Source organism: Bidens hawaiensis, unplaced genomic scaffold, assembly GCF_021521415.1.
Source record: "Bidens hawaiensis isolate Kalapana, Puna unplaced genomic scaffold, B.hawaiensis_p1.1 tig00034864_1, whole genome shotgun sequence".
Lineage (NCBI taxonomy): Eukaryota > Viridiplantae > Streptophyta > Magnoliopsida > Asterales > Asteraceae > Bidens > Bidens hawaiensis.
This window is the reverse complement of record NW_027496056.1, coordinates 152,256-175,046: the sequence shown is the minus strand read 5'-3', so window position 1 is coordinate 175,046 and position 22,791 is coordinate 152,256. Positions and strand designations below refer to the sequence as shown.

General features: G+C 32.6%; 2 protein-coding genes across 2 annotated transcripts; one reads left to right on the top strand and one right to left on the bottom strand.

The window, feature by feature from the left end:
* Positions 1–6,632: 6,632 nt before the first annotated feature.
* On the top strand, positions 6,633–8,173 carry LOC143586763 (MLP-like protein 31). The gene is made up of 2 exons (XM_077068240.1): positions 6,633–6,822; positions 7,853–8,173. Exons 1-2 carry the CDS (start codon positions 6,636–6,638, stop codon positions 8,122–8,124), a joined length of 459 nt encoding a protein of 152 aa, XP_076924355.1. The 5' UTR covers positions 6,633–6,635; the 3' UTR covers positions 8,125–8,173.
* Positions 8,174–9,746: 1,573 nt separating this feature from the next.
* LOC143586754 (serine/threonine-protein phosphatase PP2A-2 catalytic subunit-like) lies at positions 9,747–15,311 on the bottom strand. Its single transcript, XM_077068228.1, has 6 exons — positions 14,655–15,311; positions 13,690–13,804; positions 12,425–12,533; positions 12,262–12,339; positions 10,889–11,080; positions 9,747–10,059 (listed from the first exon to the last, which is right to left on the bottom strand). The coding sequence occupies exons 1-6, from the start codon at positions 14,905–14,907 to the stop codon at positions 9,886–9,888; spliced, it is 921 nt and encodes a 306-aa protein (XP_076924343.1). The 5' UTR covers positions 14,908–15,311; the 3' UTR covers positions 9,747–9,885.
* Positions 15,312–22,791: the final 7,480 nt, after the last annotated feature.

Genomic DNA, 22,791 nt, shown 5'->3' with positions numbered 1-22,791 from the left:
TTTATGGTCAGATTCGGTGAATAGCCCCATACGCAGTTTTTTAGGCAGGCGGTGTACCTACTCCTAGGGCCCTTGCAGCAAAATTCCGAACGAGCCACGGGCAAGCTTTAGGGAGTTTCATAAATCTGACATCAATTTGAACAATAACCAAAAAAATGCAACTCTAGTATTTAAAACAGCTTATTGTTAGCTTGCTTTCTATTCTGACGTAAATGATTGCAATCTTAATAAAACTTATGAAAAGAAAAAAAGAACTTTCTATAATTTCAAACAGGAGTTAAACTATAATAACATTCATAAGACACAAACACACATTTCATAAAAAACAAATTATAATAACTTGAATAGCAACCTATTTTGATGAAAGCGTAGTTGTGGCGGGGACAACGGTGGTAGTGATGGAAGCATCGCCAATGTAATAGTCACGCATGTTCCTCTCATGAAACCTCTTTATATAATCCGAAACCATAAGATTTGTAACTGAATCTGCTAGCTCATTCGTTTGCATGTCATGTGCTCTCCCCATGTTTTGTTGGTTGATCCCTTCAATCTTTATGAAAGACGAGCTTCCTCTTCCATCTGAACCACCCACATGTATGTTGTTTCCTCTTTCTGGTGTTTGTTTTTTCGGTTGTGTCACCACGCGGTGATGTCTATGTGGCGGAGACTGAGAACTACTTGATCCGGCATTAGTTTTTGGCAAGGGAAATGATGAGAGCTTTAGGATGTTTTTCACTATTTGCATGAACTTGTCACATGAAGATCTTTTCTTTTGGCTAGCATCAATTGCCATATTTGAAGTGAATTTGACTAAAACATCAATCAACTCATATGGGCATTTATATACTTGTTTTGGAAATTTCAATATTTGAAAAGAAATCCTAAAGTGTGAACTTGACTGGTATAAATTGATACCCACATATGGTCATTTATATAATTTGTGTTTGGAAAATTTTGTATATGAAAAGAAACCATGAAAAGAAAAGAAAAGAAAAAAGTGGGAATTATTCCCATTTGTTTGAAAATTAATGCTATAGAAGATTAATTGATTGGAGAATGAAAAGGTAGAATCCTTTACTTAATTGGTTCTTTCTTTATGTTGAGAAATGCATGTGAATGGGAAATTAAAGGATCACACTTCTTAACTATTACTTAATAGATAGGTTTTTGGCATATCATGTTCAAATGTTCAATTATAATATTATGTTTGATACCCATGTGTTACATAAACTATTGAGTTCGCTAGTGTACGCGTCTATGGTTTATACATTTAAAAGTTATATTGTTGGGACTTCGATTGCTTGAAACTTAATTGTATGCTTACATATAAACGGCCACGTGTCATTATCCTATTTGTTTCAGTAACGCATGGCCGGTGTTCGCTATCATGTCGGCGGCGGCAAGATACCAAAGAGACAAAGTTAAAAATTTTAATTAATAGGGATAATCTTAGAAACATATTTTATAAATTGGCTATTATGGGAATTTTCTCTTCTTTTTTTCATATTAACTCAATTTTAACGTAATGTCATTGTAAAGTTATTAATTATTAATATGGTCTATCTTTTAATTCATTGAATAGTTTTAATCAACTAACCAACAAAAGTAAATTAAAAAAATAAAAAAATAAATAAATAATAATAATAATAATAAAATAAACATAATTGTAAAATATATGAATGTCCATACTTACTATCTAAACTAATATTACTTATAAATATCCTCACTCACATTTCCATTAGAAAACGTGTAAAAGATAATTGTTTTTAGGTTAAGCCATTATATCCATTTTGGAGCTTCGTTAGTTAACCCTCCTTCGCATGCATGGCAGCGACGTTATAATACTTTTCGTTAACTAAATCCCTCCTATAACACTCAGTCTAATAACAAAAGCTTATTCCAAAGCTCTTACTAATAATTTTTACCTTTGGATCTTTTAAAATAGGATGCAAAGCAAAAGCTAAATGATGTAATTTACAAACTTAACTTTTATTCCATTTATATTGTAGCTCATAACTTAGGGGTGCCTATGGACAAGATTCTCCTTTCTATAGTTTAAAAATCATTATAGAGAAACAATCAATCATGCTTCCTTAGCAATGTATCATATTCGAGTTTAAGGCCGTCTCAGATTTTTTTAAAGGAAATATGGGCCGAATGCGAAAAATAATTTGGGTGTTATAAGAGTTGAGTAATTGAGTTTAAACATTAAGAATTCATTTTTTTTCCAATAATATGTATATAATTAATATTAAAAAAAATTCATGTCTATCGGGGTGTCAGGTCGGGTCGGTCAATCACCCGGCCATGCCTCATAGTTGGCCCTGTCTAGTTCGACGATTTCAGTTAGTTACTTGTGAAGTACAAATGTCTTAATTTGAGTCACTTTGTATCAAACAAGTCAAAACAGTAAAAAATGGATTGTGCGGGTAGCATAGGTCGGTTATCTGGTTTCAAAAGGTGTTGAGTCACGTGCATGAGGCATGCTATGCGTCTATGCAATAGTAATCACTAGATAATCCTTTATACAACCAAAATCGCGTTATGTAACTTTTTTATATTTCAACCTATTTATCAAGTAAACGCTTCATACTTTCACCACCCCTTTAGTTGTTTTTATATATAAGCAGGGGCGGACCCATCTTATTGGGATTGGGGTCCCGGGATACCAATCTTTTATAAACATTTAATAGAAATAATAGGTTAATTTTTTGAAGGACCCCATAAAAATATTTAGGTGGAACTCATTGTATCAAAGCTTTCTTTGGTGTAGTGGCATATCCTTAATCTTCCAACCCAAATGTCACAAATTCAAGTCTCACTAAGGGTGGTTTCAATATTTTTATTTTGTTTTTCTATTTTTTAACTAAAACATAGTGTTTTTAAGGGTGGTTTCAACATTTTTATTTTGTTTTTCTATTTTTTAATTAAAACATAGTTTTTTATTTGGTTTAAAAGCAAAGATTATTTGCGTTTTTCTACATTTTTATTGAGTATTTCTAAATTCTAATTAAAACTTAGGGTTTTATTTGCTTTAAAAGCAATTCTTTTATGTGTTTTTTTATTAAATTCTAATTTAAACTTAAGGTTTTATTTGGTTTAAAAGTAATTCTTCAAAGACAACGTTATATAAATCAACAAACAATTTAAGGATAACTTAGATAGGTTAGAAAGAAAGTTTGAGTCTTTATATTCCTTAAACAATACTCGCCTCAACCGACTGGAATGGCGACTGCCTCAAAAATTCTAACGTTGAGTAGTGAAAAATGTACACCGAAAAAAAAGGACCCCATTGGATGAAAATCCTGGGTCCGCCACTGTATATAAGCCTCCTATCGACACTAATGTTGATCAATTTTTCCCTAGAATTAGATGGGGCAAGCCTTTTTGTCCTTTATGCGTTTTTTTAGTGCCTCACGCCTCATACACGCATTTTTTAAACGAAGGTTGGAGGCGAGCTGGCGACCCAAACCATACATATTTAGCTTAAAACATCTTAAATAAAATAACTTCACTATAAAAACATACTCGTGCTATCATAATATAGTCTCAGTAAACATGTTTTGAGCAAACCCTTTTAAGCATGTTAGTGATTGAGCCAACATGGGTTCAATAAATCAAGTTGTAAATAATGACATTGTTAGTGATTTTATGGTTTCAAACGTTTGGGTAGCTCGGCTACACCGTTGCTATCATCTCAGGTTGGCAATTCGGGTAAGGGAAACCGAAAGAGAAAGAAATTAAGGCCAACAAGAGAAAAAGACGTGTGTCTGAGTTGTCACTCTCTTATCAATCTGTATATTTTCATAATTCCCCACAAATTAATTTTTCCTTAAAAAAAGATATCTAAAATCTCAAACAATAATCCACTAAACGCCCAATATTTTCTACAAATTATAAAATTATTTTCATTAGCTCTATAATTCATAGGGAGCCAGTCAAATCCCTATTAAAATGTCCATGAATCATGTGTTAGTCTATAATTCATATAATTAAGAGACAATCTGTCATTTTTATTGACAAAGAGAGATCACATATTAATATAATACTAACGTTAGGTGTTTGATCTACACGTATAGTTTTTCATTCTAATCCATCTTTTTATTCATATGTATGCAATGTTTTTTATTTTTAGTATCGGACCGGATATCTAGAGCTATAACTTATTCGTCTACTCATCGGATGTTGGAGGGAAGGATCCACGAAAGCCCTCACTTGCTACCGCTTTACCCTGCCTTCCAGTCGTACTTCTAGCAAGGAAGGCCTTCTAGCAAGGAAGTTGCAGCTGGATTTTAGAAATGATTATTGTTTAAAATTTTAAATATATAAAACATGATAAAGAACGCATAAAAGTAAGAATAACTAATGTAAGGCTAGCCCACTTGATAGTGGAATGTGTTGCCTCTTAGAACGGAGGTCTTAGGTTCAAAAATGAGCAAAGGTGTATAACATTGATGTATGGTAGGCTTGGTAGCTGTAGAAATTTGGTTACGAAAAAAAAGGATAACAATCATAAAATAAAATAACGTTTCAGCGCCTAAAACCTAGCATGATTACATAAATGAATCAAATAAAAAAAACTACATATAAATGAATCAAATGTGCCTAAATAGTAAAGTGACATAATTAAGATAGAACTTTTTTTAGAGAGAAAACTAATAAATAAATATTTTTAATTTATAAATAAATGTTTTCAAAATTGTTTTCACTTAATCTTTCGTTGTGCACATATGCAATATATCAAAAAAAAAAAATTATTACATATATGCAATATTGTGTATTGTATAATCAATAGTGTTGTATTATATGAGAAAAAAAATAATAAAATAATAAAAAAATCGATGTATTGCATATGTTCAATAGTTTGTATTATATGCAATACACAATAAATACACACTATTGTGTATATGCACTACATCGATTTGTTGTTTTTAAGATATTTTTTTATTTTATATATTCTTTTTCTAGTGATGAATAATAACAAATAAGAAACCTGAAAGGAAAAAAATTATATAATATGTTATTTATAAAAGTTTAAAATATTTATTTATTTGTTCTATAGTTTTCTCGTTAAAAGAATTTTCACTTAATCCCACCCAGATCACCCCCAAATGGTAAATACTAGTTTGTTAATACTAAACAACAAAAGAAAAATAAAGTAGAAACATACAGTGTTAAAGTCTTTTAAGGCTTCGATATATATTTACCATATAATAAAGGGCAGTTGTATATAGAGTTATAGACATCTTATGCTACTTTGCAGACACCAAATGACAACCATACATGACTCGTATAGGTATGTCACACTAGTTGAGTTGAGTTGAGTTGAGTTGAGTCGAGTCGTATGATTATCGGTTCTAAATATGAAAACATATAATCGATCTCCGTCACCCTTGTACATCAACATATAATCGTATATAAGAGCTGAATAATGTTGTAGTTTCTAATAACATATAAAATTGGATAGTTTCCTAAAAATATGAATATCATAGAAGTAAATTTCTGTTTCTAGATATAAAACCGGTCACTTGTACATTTATAACGAAACGTACCGTTATGATTAAAAAAATAGTCTTGTAAAAAATCAGGCTCGGCTTATTAGTAGAGCGCAGATCTGAAATCGAGTTATATTTAGCGTATAAATTAAGCGTATAAATTGTATATAATACTAGTAATCCAAATCATGTATTATTTGCTTAGCTATTACAAAAAAAAATAAAAAAAAATAATAGTGTTCGGAACTTGTCAGGGTTTGGCGCACACAAAACACGAATAATACTTCAAGAGAAGAAAAAACAAAGATGAACACGCGAGATTTACGTGGTTTAGTCTAAATGGACCTACATCCATGCGCTGCAACCATGGTATTTCATTAGTGCTACTAACTCACTCGTGAGGAATTAAAAGTAAAAAATCTCATATATAGAGATACATTAGGTTTACTAGCTTATTCAGCAAGAAATAAAAATGAACCCTAATAAAAAGATATAGAGTCGTCTCATAACCTCTCATGTATTCTATCTTTATTAAACTCAAATCATTAGTCTTCAAGTAAACCGGGCCCAACCCGAGCCCAATACACCACAAACCCAAATACCATAGTGAGTCTTCCTGAGACGAGATGTCAATCATCGATACTGATTTTGACGCTCCAGACTGACTCACTCAAAAACACCATCACAAAGGAAACCCACCACTGTGAAAATACCCTTTTGAGTCAGGTTTCAAACCTGAGACCATAAGACCTCAAGTCTTAACTATCACCTTCGTGTCACTGGACCGTGAGATCAATTGCAACTAAGTAATACAGCTGATACCGTATGCAATGACATTATACTGCTTAAATTATTACAATTGGGCTTGAGTTAATAAACTTTGGAGATCGTGATACATTGATATGGTTTATTATTATTATTTTATTATTGTTATTATTATTATATGTAATCTTGATGTACAAAAAATTAAAAAAAAAGCATAACGTGAATCATATCTTCTTGATCATTTTCATAAATATGGTAAGTCAACTACTTCAAGTTTTTATATTATTATTTGTGGCACCAATTTTACTATATATAGCCAACAATGTATGTCTATATTCACATAAACTCATTGCCAACTTGTGAGAATAATAAAATATGGCTCTATCAGGAAAGTTAATCGGTTATGTAGAGATCAGCAAGAATGGTGATGTCTTTCATGACGTCTTTAGGCACAACCCGCACAAATTGGTTGCGGCAACGCCTGAAAAGGTTCATGATTGTGAGTTGCATGAGGGTGAGAGAGGAGTCGTTGGTTCCGTCATCCAGTGGAACTACACTCATGGTATGTCTAAATGACTCGTTTTTTTAGAATCTTGTAAAGATTTTTTTTTTCTAAAATGGGTTAAGAACGCGTGTCCTAATGGCTTCTAAGAGAGACAAAAGTCTCTTGGTTTCTAGTCGATCGTTCATTTGAAAGTGGTGAGATCCATTGCAAATGAAATTAATCTACTAAATATATATAAACTAGTAATTACACAACAAAAAAAAACTAAATAAAGTACTCTAGTTCAAATACTTTAGAGTAAGTTTATACTCTAGCATAATTACTCTGGTGTTACAATGTTAGCATAATTACTCTAACTTTTTATACGCTTCTCACGTTGATAATTATTTGTATTTGATCCTAACACACACATCCACGCACACATGTGTGTATAACAAATAAAATAACTAATAAACATGAAAAGAGCCATAGAGGTGTTAAGGAAATCCCATAAAACCGAAATTCGAACCAAAACCGAAGCCCGAATAATCCGATCTGAATTCTTATTCGGATATTCGGAATCGGATCGATCTGAATATCCGAAAAACTAATTCGGATAAGTTCGGATAGGGATTTAAAAAAAAATCGGATAGTTCGGATTAATCGGATATCCGAATAAACCGAATAAATAACATGTGTTATAATTATTTGAAGTTTGGCATTATTTGTAACTGTCTTAATTTTTAGAATTATGATAGATCATAGATTTAATTACACTTTTGTTTGAAGTTTGACTTTTGTTTATGTACGTTTTCTTTTTAGTTTTTCGGTTTTGTATTTTTTATCTAATAAGACTATTGTTTGAATGTTTGTTATACGGTTTATTTTGGGTAATTCGGATATAATCTGAATCCATCCGAAATCAATTCAGATCGGATAGGATTCTAAAAATTATATTATTATTAATTTATTATACCCTAGTTTCATGCTCTCTTATTGAATTTGTGATTTTATTTAACAAATTATATTATTATTAATTTATTATCAATTGATAACTATAACATACTGATCAACTAATGGCATTTTGTGGCAATCTACATGTAAAAAGAGGGAAAGAAAAAGTTTTCAAAACAAATAATTGAAGCAGTGAATGAGGAAAACCACACCATTGTGTTCAAGGTAATTGGAGGAGATCTAGTGGATGAGCTATACAAGAGCTTCAGAATCACATTTCATGTTGAACCAAAGGGTGACGCGCAAGTGGCTATATGGACCTTCGAGTTTGAGAAACCGGATACCAGTGTACCCTATCCAACTTCTTTGATGGATTACCTTTGCACTCTTGTTAAGGATGTCGATGCTCATAACACCGGCCACTAAGTTGTGTTTTCCAGACTGAAAGAACGAATACAAATGAAAATGCTCATGTGGGTGTATTCAGTATAATAAATCGCTTGTGATGTTATTTCCTTTTAATGTCTTTGTGATCATGTTGTGATATATCATGTATGTATCGATCATTATTGCCGTATTCCACAAATGATATTGACGACTTGTTTTCTATATATCTTGAATCGTTGCTCTTCTTTATCATGATCATAAAATATACAAGTGACAACTGACAATTATCAAAAACGAAAAATAATTGTAACGAAACTCACGGTGGTACCTAATTACTCATGTAAACTTAATCTACTTGACAAGATGTTATTTTATCAAGCATAATCATGGTTAAACTTCTTTTCCTTTTACACAAATGTTGTTTATCCTTGATGTGCAGTACATAGAGGCGCACAAACTGGGTAAATTTTAGGAACCGGAACCGGATAGAAACTGGTTCAGGGTATGGTCAACAAAAGTCAAAATCAGGTAAGGTAGGAACCGGTTCAAGGTATAGCCGGGTATTTGACCGGGTTTTGCAGGTTTTGTTTTCAGGATTCGGGTAGGGTTGGGTACCGGGTAAAGGCGGAACCATTCTAGCGGGTCCAGGTCGGGTCCGGTTCCGGGTACAGATATTGGGAGAAACCCAATACTAGGTCATACCCGCGGGTCGGGTACGGGTAGAAACCGGTTCCAATTGTTTATATGTGATTATATAACACCACATTTATAACACTGTGAAGCTAAGATAGAAGATGATTCTTGCACTTCTACTCTACGTCCAAAACACCACAAAAGCTTTCAAAATTGTTATAATATCAATAACCCATATAATAAACACCCGCAACTAGAGGCGTTAGCAAGCCAAGTACCTAATAAGATACTTATGATCGACTTGCTAAAATCTCAAACCTAGCTAAATTTAACAAGCTCAAGCCCAAGCTTATACTGAACCTCTTCTGATAAACAAACTCAACTTGCAAACTTTACATACCAAGCTTGAACATGATCACAAGCCGAAAACAAGTTTTAACAAGCCTATCCAATAAATATAAAAAATACAAACACATGTCAACTTTGTATGCCATAGAGAAAAGTTATTTTCCCGTCGATCTCCTATTAAATAGAGGTGAACAAAACGGGTATTTTTGGGTATCAAAACAGGGTAAAAACTGGTTCCAGGTATAGTCAAAGTATTTGACCAGGTTTTTTGGGTTTTTTCATGTTGCAGATAGGATCAGGTTTTGACCGGGCAAAGGTGGAACCGATTCTGACAGGGGTTCGGGTTCGGGTCCGGGTCCGGGTCCGGTTTTGGGAGAAATCCAATACCAAGTCTCACGAGTCGGGTACGGGTCGAAACCGGTTCCAGGTAAATTGATTATACCATAACTCCAAGAGTCATACTTTCAAAAAAATTTATTTTTATAAAACGACGTCGAAAATAAATATTAAAAAAATTATTTGACATTTGTAATAAACAGGTTAGATCTTTGGAAACAACCAACTCGTCGAACCATGAGCTGGCTAGTGGTAAACAACACGAGTTCAAACTCGGTATTGAAACCGACCCCCGCCTAATATAACTCTTAACAGGTTACCGTTTTAACAGTTTGAACCAACCATATTATACCAAGCAACATTATACAACCGAAACACAACATCCACCATTTATCTAAAAGCTATAACATCAAAACATTACTTTAAACTCTTTTCCTACTTATAAAAAAAAGCCAAAATATTTCAGCAATTGATTGATGATATTTATAAGAAATAATCTGGGGTTTTGCGGGTTGTGTCGGGCTCGATCTGCTTCGGGGCTGGATCAAACTGAAGAAAGTTTTGGTCCATGTTTTCGCCAATTTCAAGGATTGCAGCCATATTTCCGCAACGATAACAGTAGTTTGGAGCACTAAACACGGTCACCACATTCTTGTCCTGATGATTTCATATATAACAATATCACAAACTTATTTCATCTATTTCGACCCGTTTATTTGTTCATGGGTTGGGTTTAGGTTTTGCTTCAAACGGGTCAGATTTGAAAATGCACGCTAACGGATTAAAAAGCAGTCCAAAGTCTAATTTAACGCTAAAAATCTACTAAATCGTTTTTATTACAAAAATATCTGTATGTTATTATAGTCGGCTTGGCATAAATAACCCATTAAGAAACAGGTCGTGTTCGGGTTGATTTGATTAACCCTTTTAGTTACAGGTCAATGCGATAATATGTTTACCCGTCTAACCCATTTTTTTACAACCCACCAACCTGATTAAACACATTTACAACTTTGATTATTACCCCCCACAAATCTGTTTGACACGTTAGATAATTAGGTTAAACGGGTTATGTTTGGGTTACACGATTTTAAGCGTGTGCATAAGGGACGATGTTTTTGACACAAATAAATATATGGGCCGTGTTCTGGTTGAAAATTTCAACCCCCCAACCCGACACAATTGACACCCCTACTTAAAAAGCATGTAACCCGAACACAACAAGTTTGAGGGGTTTAAATGGGTTGTAGTCAAGTTGTGAATGTGTTACTCTGGTTGGTTTTAAATGGTTAAAAGAGAGACGCGTTAATTTAACGGCTTAGAGATGACAGCCTGAAACCTTATCATTTATGTCTTATGTCGGAAATGGTACTCGCATAATGCAAATGATAAGTTTGCATAGTAATTATTTATGTATAATAATAAACTTAAAGATCATAGAGAGACTTAAAATGATATTCTTATATTATTATAGAGGGTGACAAACCTGGCACCAATTGAAACCCTCCATGACAAGCTGGTGGGCCCTTGAGATGAGAGTGAGCCCATTAGCATGGTTAAAATGGCCCGCGATATCTTGTCCAAACGTATAGCCAGCCCCACGAGGTGAAATTCCCCACCCGCACCTGTCATCTGGGTCGGACCATAACAGGTCACACATTGGTCCTTCATGTGGGACCTACAAAATCACCATCCAAATGTCCATAAAAAGATGCTTAAAGCTTGAGAAACAGTTGAAAATAAATAATTAGAATAACTAGGGATGGCAATTCATGTGAGGATTCGGTTGGTGGATTGTTACAGCCCACCCCGAACACAACTCTTTAGTTAAACGTGTGGACAAAACTAGATTCTAACCTAGATGCACAAAACCTATGTAACCCGTACACAATCCACGTAACCCGTTTATATCAATCAATCAATCAATCATACCCAGTGAAGTCCCACCAACAGCAAAGCTATAAGTAGGGTCTGGGGAGGGTGGGATGTAGGCACACCGTACCTCTATCCAAAGGGATAAAGAGGTGGCTTCCAGAGAGACCCTCAGCTCTAAAGTACATATGTTTTTGGAGCAATACAAAGGAAATCAAAGTGCAACAATAACATATAAATATTAATAATACTAATAATAATAACAGTAATAATAATAATTCAAATACTATATATATGTAAAGAGAATATCATTCTGGTGTGTGACCAAAAAAAGGGAAATATATAAACGTAACCCGTTTATATATACTGGTTAAATGGTTTGGCAGGTTAAACAGATTGGTTGAGTAAACAGGTTGTAAACAAATTAGGTGGTGAATGGTCGTAAACTGCTTAGCTGATTGAACTTATACTTCTCAATTTTAATTTCCATGTTTAAACGTGTTGACCCGTTTATCCACATGTTTATTAAATGGGTTACGTGCGTTGATCCGTTTATTTCATTCATGCCAGGGTTGTGTCATGTTGGGAATTGCCACCCCAACCTTTTTTAAACATAACCGTACATAGTTAAAACTTAGAAAGTATTTTTCAACATATGGAGAACAGTGACGTCTCTTTTTGTTTAAAGATAATCATCAATCAACTAAGATTTTACACATATTTGATTGCATAAATATATACATAGATATATGTAGGTGTTCAATACGCAACCGATTTTAAGCAGAGAACCGCATAAGCACTTCTACGAAGTGCTTGCAAGACACATAATGGGAGAGACAGTGGATTATGTGGTTATATAACTGTCTTATGTATGTCACATTTAAAGCGATACCGGTGTTTATAAGATAAATGCAATTCTCTACTTAAAGATGGTTATATATTGAACGACCCTGTATCTGTAATCTGTGTGTGTACTCATTCATGTACCTCTTGAATGCGGTCCAAGGATCGGATATTGTCGAGTGTGTCCAAAGATGGTGAGAGTCCTCCATGCAAGCAAAAGATCTAAAATATATCAACAAAATTAATTAAATAGTGTTAACATAATATGCACGGCATTCGTATGCGATTTATGCGTATGGATTTTTACCTGACTCTCAATAAGTGCTGTAAGAGGCAGGTAATCAAAAAGGTCAGTGAAATACTTCCAAACATTTGCGTTTCCGTACTTTCTCAAACATTCGTCATAGAAACCGTACCTGAGTTGGAAATAAAAGAATTATTATAATAAATAAAGATAAGAAAAAGAAAAGAAAGTGAGAATCCTGTCCATAAAAAGCAATTATACAAAAGTTCATTAAGCTGATAAAAATTTAAACTGTTATTTAATACCGCTGTGACATGTCGCTAGTATTATAGAGAAAGTTCCATGTTTTGACTAACAAGAATCTTTGCATTTAGTGCATCAAATTAAATACTAAAATCATGTGGTCCTGTAACATAGCTATTCATATAACCTTATTCTTACCACATTTTAACAGAAAAGGATACTAAATATGTCCAGGTCAAATATCCATGGTATCAGTACAAGTTTAAGAACTTATTCAAATACAACCAAAATCTCCTTTTATTCTTGCCATAATTGTTTCATGTTATAACTAAAATGAATAATCCAAATAGAATACTGCTATAAGGGAAAAGCAGCAAGACTTATAACTTTTTAACAAAGGAAACTAGTAACAAAACAAAGCGGCTGGCCGACTTCCGAGAGGCTGGCCACCGACTTTCAATTATCTGTACTTTTATCTTTTTATAGCTCTCGCCATTTCAAACACTACTATACTTGTCAGTATACTTACGTCACGTTACATGCAAACATACACGAATGCTAGACGACAAAAACCACTTTAACTACAAATACTAAAATTGGGTCTTCAAAGGGTAGCCCTAGTAAATATGACTTTAGTGCAAACCCTAACTACTCTTGGGTAGCAAGTGCATTAGACCGACAGACAAGAAAAATCAATATAATCTTGTTTCATTTTACATCCACTATCAAAATATTGTTTAGTAAGAATGATATTTGAATTTGATCATTGAGTTAGCTGTTACGCCAAGAAGGAAGGTGTGTTCTATTGTCATTTTTAAATAATATTTATGTGTATAAGGGTTCGAACGAGAATCGAAAAATATAGGAACCATTCTGTTCACTTGTGAATTCACTGTTTGTTGAATCGTTAGTACTCGGTGTATTCTCTTGTAGAACCATCAAAATATTGCAGCGCATTCGGTAGTGAACAGTGAATAAAATGGTCCTAATGATTATCAAATATTTAGTGGTTCTCGCTGAACTCATCACTGCACAAACAAACACACAAACACACGTGCGCGCACACTATAAATTAAAGGTCTTACACTTGAGTAATTTGCCGGCTCTCGTGATTTCCTCTAAGAATAGTAAGTCTGTCTCTGTAACGAACTTTAAGAGCCACTAAGAGTGACACAGTCTCCACCGAATAATACCCACGATCTGCAGTAACAATAAGATCAGAATGATATTAAACAAACGATTTCAATTGTTCGCACGTGACAGAACAAAATTACCAATTTGACATGCAGCACACTGGCACAATATATAAGCGACAGTTGATCATAAATGCGAATGAAATATGTAATCATGCTTACACAATCACCATTGTACGTCCACAATGACGATATCAACTTCCAAAATCACCATTGTACAATCAACTTCCAAAATAAAAGAAACAGTTGGCAAAACTACGAAAATCTGATTATTGATTCATAAGCAATCATTCCCAATTAGGGCTGTAAGCAAACCGAATGTCCGTCAAATGGTTCGTGATCTGTTCGGTCGGAAGTTTGTTTATGTTCGTTCTATAATAATAGAACGAACACGAACACGAACAAGAAATTTCGTTCAGTTAACTAAATGAATGAGCACAAACAAAGGCCATGTTCGTTCAATTGTGTTCATAAATGTTCGATAATGTGTTGTTCGCCTCCGTTAATGTTCGTTAATGTTTATTTGTTTATGTTTGTTCATTAGAAGTTTTTAAAATATGTTAAAAGATTTTTCTAATCTTGTCATATAGATTTAAGCAAAATTATTAACTTTAAAACAAACATACATTAGTATTATGTGATTCATTTATATGTAAATCTACTTCCATAACCTAATTTTGCTACTTCTAAACCAAATGTAATCAATTACATTCTAGATTCTGAGTTCGAATTCGGTTTATACCTTCAAAATTTCATCAATAATCGATACACATCAAAATTTCTATACTAACAACATGGGATCAACACAATCACAAAATCCCCAAATTTAATAAACAAATCATTAAGCAACAACTCACCAACATAATCCCCCATGAAGAGATAATTCGTATCCGGAGTACTCCCACCGATCTTAAACAGCTCAATCAGATCATAAAACTGCCCATGAATATCACCACAAACCGTCACCGGACACTTCACCGGCTGCACATTATACTCCTCCACTAATATAGCCCTTGCTTGTTCACAAAGCGTCTTCACCTCCGCTTCCGTCAACGCCTTGCACTCCATCAACTGCTCTATCTGCCTATCCACATCCGCGTGCGTTGGCATTCTCTCTCAACTCTCTCAAAATTCTCACAATGCTAACCGATAAACACTTTCTCAACGAATTTATTATCAAATTCAATCCGAACAAATCGAGACGCGATACCTAGAGTTTCATTTCGATATCATGTTCGAATACACCACACGGAAACGAGAATTATGGAACAAATCAACTGCGGATCGACAACCGGATTCCAAATGTTTATAAAACTCTAATTATCAACGAAGCCGAACGAATTGAAACGCGATACCTAGGGTTTCATTTCAACATCATGTTCCAAAAACATCACAAACTCTATCGGATGAAGACGAAAACAACGGAAGGAGAATCACAACACAAATCAAAGGCGGACCGGACCGGACCGAAGATCGGATTTCAAAATTTCATAAAATTCTGATTATTATTATCGAATTCAAGCTGAACGAACGAATCGAAACCTGCTACCTACACCTACAGCAGATTGAAGATCGGATTTCAAAATATTATTAAATTCTAACCGATAATAAACATTTGAAATACGAGCTTCTTCTTCTTATTATTATTATTAACGAATTGAATCCGTACAAATCGAGAGACGTGATTACCTAGGCTTTGATGATAACAAATTCGTCTCAACTAAACGCCGATTTGCATATAATAATAATAATAATAATAATAATATAGCGAGCAACGAATTCAAGCCGTACGAATCGAAAACCTGATGCGAATCAATCAGCCGTTTGACATAATAACTGGCCGAATTTGCAGATAATAATAATAATAATAATAATAATAATAATAATAATTAGCTTTGGTGTATGTATATGTATATGATGAAACTGAAAGTTTGAATCACAAGTCACCGCTGAATTTGAGTCAATATTTTGATCTTGATGATGATGATGGTATCCACGTGTCGATATTTTCGATGAATGATAGAGTTTTATTTAAAAAGTATTTACCAAAATAGTTTTTCTTACTAACTTATTTTTTCTTACTCTTATTTTTATTTAATAATATAATTTCTATTAAGAATTCTATGTAAAAAAAACATAGATAAAGAAAATGAATTAAAAATAATAAAACTTTTATTTCTTTCGTTTAAAACAAAAATTTTCCTGGAATGCTTTTGGAAACTGTATCTTATATTCATATGTTTTTTTTATTTGAACCGATATAAATAAAAACTATGTTTTTTTTATTTTGTTTATAATTGCTTTATTATTGCTATCTTTTCAATATATTTTCTCATACATAAGTGTTTAAAGTTTAGTTTGACTAAAATATTAACATTGGTGTCTATATTGTTTTGTCGGAACTGGTTCGGTTTGCTATCGATATTCGTACAGTAAACTTGCACCCGTAAAGCTTAAGATATAAAAAATCAAAAAACAAATGCCGATAGTTGTTCCAGTAATATCAATATTATTATCGAAGTTCAGTCAAAATTGGTTCGGTTCGTTATAGTACCAATAAAGTAATAAAATACTAGCACTCGTATAACTTATGATATAAAAAAATACTTTAATTTGAATACAATTTTGAATTCAACAAAGTTTAAACCTAAACGCGAAGAATAAAAATGAAACACAACTATGTATTCTTTTTTTTTTTACGTTAGCGAATGTAAATTAATTTTTTGCGCATATTACTTATTGCATAAATATTAAAATGAAATTTTAAAAGAAAAAAGACTAATAATATAAAATTTTTATTTTAAAACATACATTTTGATCATAAAACAACTCTAAATATTTTATAATTTTTTTAGCATAAAAGCAGTTGCATATAACAAGTTATACCTGTGGTATATATGAAAAAAAATCTAGAAGAAAAAAAATAAAAGAAAAATACAATGAAAAGGAAAAAAATTACAAACATAAGAGTTTTATTTTAATAGTTTTTAATAAATATGAGTATTAGAAACGGTTTGCAAAACTTATTTTATTTTTAATATATTTGTTTTAAACAAAATTATTAAATAAAAGTAAAAGTTTTATTATTTTTCATTATCTATGCATTTCACATAGAAGTTTAAACGAAAATTATTTTATTAGTAGAAAGATTAGAGTAAGAAAAAATAAGTTAATAAAGAAAAACCTATTTTGGTAAATATTTTTCAAATCACTCATTTTGGTAAATAATTTTTCCTCCTCCCCCATTTTGGTAAAAAACTCTGAAATGATATGTTGATGCTAACGTGCGCCTGCCGGCTTAGGATAGCAATGTTGATTTATATTATTATTATTTTTTTTACGAAAATGTCGGATACAGGGGGAGACTGTAGTTAAAACTCGTCACGTGTTTATTTTTTACTAACGTTGTTGGGAGATGGTGTAGAGTGTAATGTCGTCGGTTGTAAATGCGCGACACATGGTTAGCTCTGAACACTGGTGTTTGTGTATAATTAATGTATTGTTGACTTGCTCTTGTTTTAGTGGATGTTTTGGGAAGTAAAGAGTTAAACAGATAGACTGATAAATCTGAGAACTTGTATGTGTGGAGGAGATGGCGGACAAGTGGAAGGACAGTGGTAAAGTCCGATTAAAACACGTCATGTGTCCATGTTTTACTAACATTGTTGAAAAACGATGTAACTATAAGTCTATTGTAAGGTGGGAATGACATAAACATGAGTGTGTTGTAAATACACTGACATGTTTGGTCGTATTTGGAGACTTGATGGCGTGTGATTAGCTCTGAACACTATGTTCACTTATTTAATATTGTTGATTGTCGATTGTGTTTGTGTTTAAGTGGATGTTTTGAGAAGGATAGAGTCATATTGACATGTTTAAGAATCTGATAATTGTTTTGAGCAGCACAAACATGAGTGCATTGTAAATGCATTGGCAGGTCCATTTGTGCATGGAGACGTGGTGGCATATGATTTGTCATGAACAACGTGTCCACTTATTTAATAATGTCGGTTGCGTTCGTGTTTAAGTGGATGTTTTGAGAAGAATGAAGCCAGATTGAGGAATTCAAGAACTAGTATGGATATTGTGGAGAGTTTTCCTTTGTTTTTCCTTTCTATTTGTAACAATGATTAAAGGCTACTTGCCTACTTATATATGTATGTGTGTATGTTAAACTTTAATCTCACGATTTTCTTTTCTTTTATAAAGTTTTCACTTGTATAAAACTCTAGGGGTTGTTTGGGATTTCTTATTTTTACCTCCTTATATCATAAGTTACAAATTTATAACTTACCAACATTTTTTATCACATAATAAGGAAACCCAAACATTTTTTTTTAACTTATCACAAGTTATAAGAAGGTAAGAACCCGCCTAAGGAATCCCAAACACCCCTTTAATCTCACGAAATGTCTATTTATCCTTTATACTATATTTAAGCATACTTATAGATGTATGTGTGTATGTATATGCAAGCAAGACGATTACAAAACAAATTGAAATTGAACAAATTTTGAATCATAAGTCACCGATGAATGAATTTAAATCAAACTGATCTTAACGATGCTGATGGTTGTCTTGTCTCCATGTGTCGGTAATTTCGATGAAATGAATGCTAGCGTGCGCCAGTAGCGTAGGATAGCTAGCAATGTTGATTTTTTTACTTGTTTGACATAAGTGTATACTCAAATACGATTCCAACTCGTCACATGTTATTTTTTTAATAACACTGTAGGAAGAAGATGTAAATTGTAATATTGTCGGTTGTAAATGCATAAGCGGGTCCGCTCATATTTGGATATGTGGCGACATGTATGTATATCTAATATTTGAACACCGGTGTATGTATATCTAATAATGTTGGCCCACTTCTTTTTAATTTACGTTTGGGAAGGAATAGGGTTAAAAAGATAGATTGAGAAATTCAATAACTTGTTTGTACATTATAAGTTTCCTTTTTTCATCGCATTGTGAGTTTTTAGCCTAAAAATATTCTTTTATAAACATCTAAGTATCCACTTTACTTGTGTCGGTAGCCATTTTGTCTATGGGCACCATCCAGGGTAGATAAGACTTTGTGGCTCTACAGTTACAAGTTTGAAGTCCACTTTCACCACAAAAATTTTGTTGCCATTAACAAGATACCATTAAGCTCTCAGACATATGCAAACCAGTGGATTTTACGGGTGGTCGGTTTCCTTTCGGAACAGGTTGGTGCCATTCTCAAGTGTAAAACTAGCAATGGACTGTTGAAATCCCGTATGAGGTATGGACACACCTGGGTTATGAAGAAGCATGCCATTAAGCCTGAATTGCCATCGTCGATAAAAGAAAAAGAATCTATTTACATTGTATATTAAACTTTAATCTCATGTAATGTATATTTATATCATATGAACTATATTCTTTATATTGTATTGAAGTCTTTTGATGTATAACCTTTTTGTTCCTACGAAATATATTCTTCATAAACTTATTGTTTGAATAGAACAAGTTGATCTACTTAAATAAATTTCTGTTGTGAAATACAAGATAAATCTAGACTTTCTCTCCCCACATGCAAGTTATAATAAGAAGTATGATCTTTGCAGGAAGCTGTGATTAAGGTTTGTTTGGGACTTTGTGATATAAATAAGTACCGGTACCAAAGATACTCGGTAGCCTGAAAAAGTTTTGTAAATCATGTTACTACGTTATAATCGGGTACAACTTGCATGTGTTTAAAGTTTAAATTTACAAGAATTATACTCAGTGTCATGTGTGTTGATTTTTAGACATGTCTAAATGAAAATCATTTTCTCCCAAAACAACTTAGAATAAAAACAATTAATCAATAAAGATCGGCTACCAAGGTAATTCAAACATAACCAAAAGGTGCTGGTCTCTACAACCATAACCACTTTATGAATCAAAGTAAGATAGAACCAATAATTACCTTTTTATTTCTCTTTTGTCGGTTTTAATTTTTAAAAAAATAAAACACAAACCTTGGTGACTTGTCTCTATCACCAAGAGCTTTGAAATACATTAACATCAACTTTTATTGATAATGACACAAGAGAAAATGTCAGATGGTTACGAATGATGGCTAAAACAAGTACAAACATTGTATTAACCAATTTTTATTTTATATAAAAACTTGTATTTGTTTTACAAAATTATATAAAGCAAAAAAATTATGGATACTAAATAAAATTTTAATTGTTCAATAACATCAATTAGACCATTCACATTTACAACACAATTTAGGGTGTATTTGGGATTCCTTATTTAAATGAAAAATGACTTCTTGTTTATTCAGTTTTGTAACTGAATGCAAAGACACTTAACCGATTTAGATGATTAGTTTTCTTTAAAGTTATTTATTCAGTTTTGTAACTCTTTTGATTAGCGGAATGTCTTTTTTATAGGTTTTTTAACGTATAAAAGTTACTCAAAGTTATTTTGTGATGGCTTTTTATTTTTACGGTACTGTTCTAAAAGTGTTAAATAAAAAAGAAAATATATTAAATGCTAAGGTAAAAATTTGAAACAAACTGCCAAAAAAAGAAACCCAACCGCCTAAAGCTTACAAAATCTGCAAAAAAGGATTGCGGTACGCACGCCTCCAGCAGAAGATGCCAACGTCGCTATCAGCACAAGTTGTCATCAACATAAAAGATAAAATAATGGCTTGATGAAGACACTAGAGCCAAAACAAACGTACAACTGAGCTACAAAGAAAAATTATACCGGCATTTCCAATTTAAAGCTTTAAACAAGGGCCTATTTTTAACCCATAAAAAAATCCAAAAGTTTTAATGTCTTCCATCACTTTAGATACCCTCGCCACATTATCTTCAGAGATAGCTCCGTTTCTCTCTTTCCAAATACACCAACATGCAATAAACTTATTTTATAGAGTTTTTAGTCTAAAATCTTATTTTATTAGTATGTGGTTTCGCTTGCATATTAAACTTTAATCTCAAAAAAGGTATATTTATGTCTTACATAAAGTATATTCTTTATACTATATTTAAGCCTACTCCGTGACACTTCCCTAAAATGCTCATCTACCGTAGAAATATTAAACCCAATACCCTAACGCTAGCTAATCCTCACATAATTGAAAGTCGTTAAGGTTAATCCCAACAAGTCTAGCATAAGGCCACACATGAACAATACATGCATTTAAGTAAGTTATATTTAGTGACATTACTCGAACTTTTGAATTTATTCAACGAATACGAATGTTGGTGATAAACTATATAAACGATTCATATATTTTAAACGAACATATAAGATTTGAATTCCATGCTATACGAAATATATTTTAAAATTATAATTTTTTTTATTAAATATGGACATTAAATACGAAACAGTTTCGAATGCTTATTATTATTATTATTATTATTATTATTATTATTATTATTATTATTTATTTGCAGGACCACTACACAGTACACACCCCTATATATTGGTACACAAAAACTAACGGAGTTAACATCCGTTAGTCGCGGCCCGTTAAAAAAAATGCACAAGTAGTTGGTACTGCCAGTAGGCAAGTGTAAAGTTGAGATGGATATTTACCAATAGGTCATAGTTGGGATTATTTAAAACCAATTTTCTTATCTATTTTATTATTTTCCTTTGTACATAGCTTGAATTATTTATTTGCAAATATTTCACAATGCCTTTCCTATAAATACCTTACCCTTTTACAAGCTCAAACCTCTAACCTCTCCAACTCACACACAAGTCTTATAACCTCAAGTGTTGTATTTGATTTGGAGTTTCAAGTTCAGTTCAAGCTTTCTTTCTCGTTGCTTTCTTTTTGTAAGTAAAGTTTTAAAAAAACACTGTATTTGTTTTTACTAGTTTACCATGTACAAGAATAATAACCCAAGTGAAAAAGTTTAAGTAACCTAACATCTTTAATACATTCAGTAAAATTTAATTGTTGGCTTGTTGGTTGATGTATGGTATACCAACTTCCTAAAAGCATTAACTAAGTTACCTAAGCAAATGACAAATTAATATTATAAAAACCCATCATCTTCTTCATTTAACCCTTGTTTTCTCATTTTTCCACAATATCTACAAGCAGCACCACACACATTGCCATTGGAGGTTTTTATTTAACCCGAGTTGAAATGTTCGAATCAGCACTCCAACGTTCGAGTCGAAGATGGAAGAGCTCTATCTGTTTACACAGATTTGTTTCGGTCCACAAACCCATAACTACAACAACCTAGCATACAATGTTGGAATAGGCGGTCTCGGAATTGTATAAGAAGGTAAAGTTCCGTTTATTCTGTTAAATTTTTTGGTTTGATTATATTCATAGAGCTTGACTTGGTTATTTTGTTTTACTAAGGAATTTCTTATATGTATTTCATGTTCGGCGACAGATACGCTGATGACGCGCCCTACGTTGATTTTGTGTTAGGTGTGTGTTACATGCCTAACTTGGATTTCATGTCAGGTGTTGGTTTCGATTTAGATTACGGTTTCGAGTTCGACATCGGTTACGCTGGTAACATGTTCGACGTTGTATAAGCTATTGATGCGAATTGTGCTGGAATCGAACGCCTCAAACGCTTATACGATGTCGGCCGCGTTAGCGACGTAACCAACGACAACTCGAAAACGTCATCTCAATTGAAACTGGCTCCAAACACAAAACCGGTGCGGACGTGTAACCAACACTAAACATGAACTGGCGTTGGATGCGTTATCAATGTAAAAATGTGTAATATAGCTATATAATAATTTAGCTTTAACGAAGTGCATAAATGTGTAATATATTAGTTAATGAACTTAGAAAAAGTAAATGTTTAATTGAACTTTTTGTTTGGGTAAATAGGTAATTAATTAACTTACTGGGAAATATGTAAATGCTTCTTTAATAAATATATATATATATATATATATATATATATATATATATATATTCGGTATTATATTTTACAATAACATAACTGACAGCGCTCTTTATAGGTTAAATTCCAA

Bases quoted from the DNA above. Each gene is read 5' to 3' on its own strand.
- LOC143586754 (XM_077068228.1), bottom strand. From the start codon at position 14,907: ATGCCAACGCACGCGGATGTGGATAGGCAGATAGAGCAGTTGATGGAG. The intron at 13,805-14,654 runs GTGAGTTGTTGC...TTGTTACTGCAG, and splicing joins CTTCATGGGGGATTATGTTG to ATCGTGGGTATTATTCGGTG. The intron at 10,060-10,888 runs GTTTGTCACCCT...TGAAATCATCAG, and splicing joins AGGGTTTCAATTGGTGCCAG to GACAAGAATGTGGTGACCGT.
- LOC143586763 (XM_077068240.1), top strand. From the start codon at position 6,636: ATGGCTCTATCAGGAAAGTTAATCGGTTATGTAGAGATCAGCAAGAAT. The intron at 6,823-7,852 runs GTATGTCTAAAT...ACATGTAAAAAG, and splicing joins CCAGTGGAACTACACTCATG to AGGGAAAGAAAAAGTTTTCA.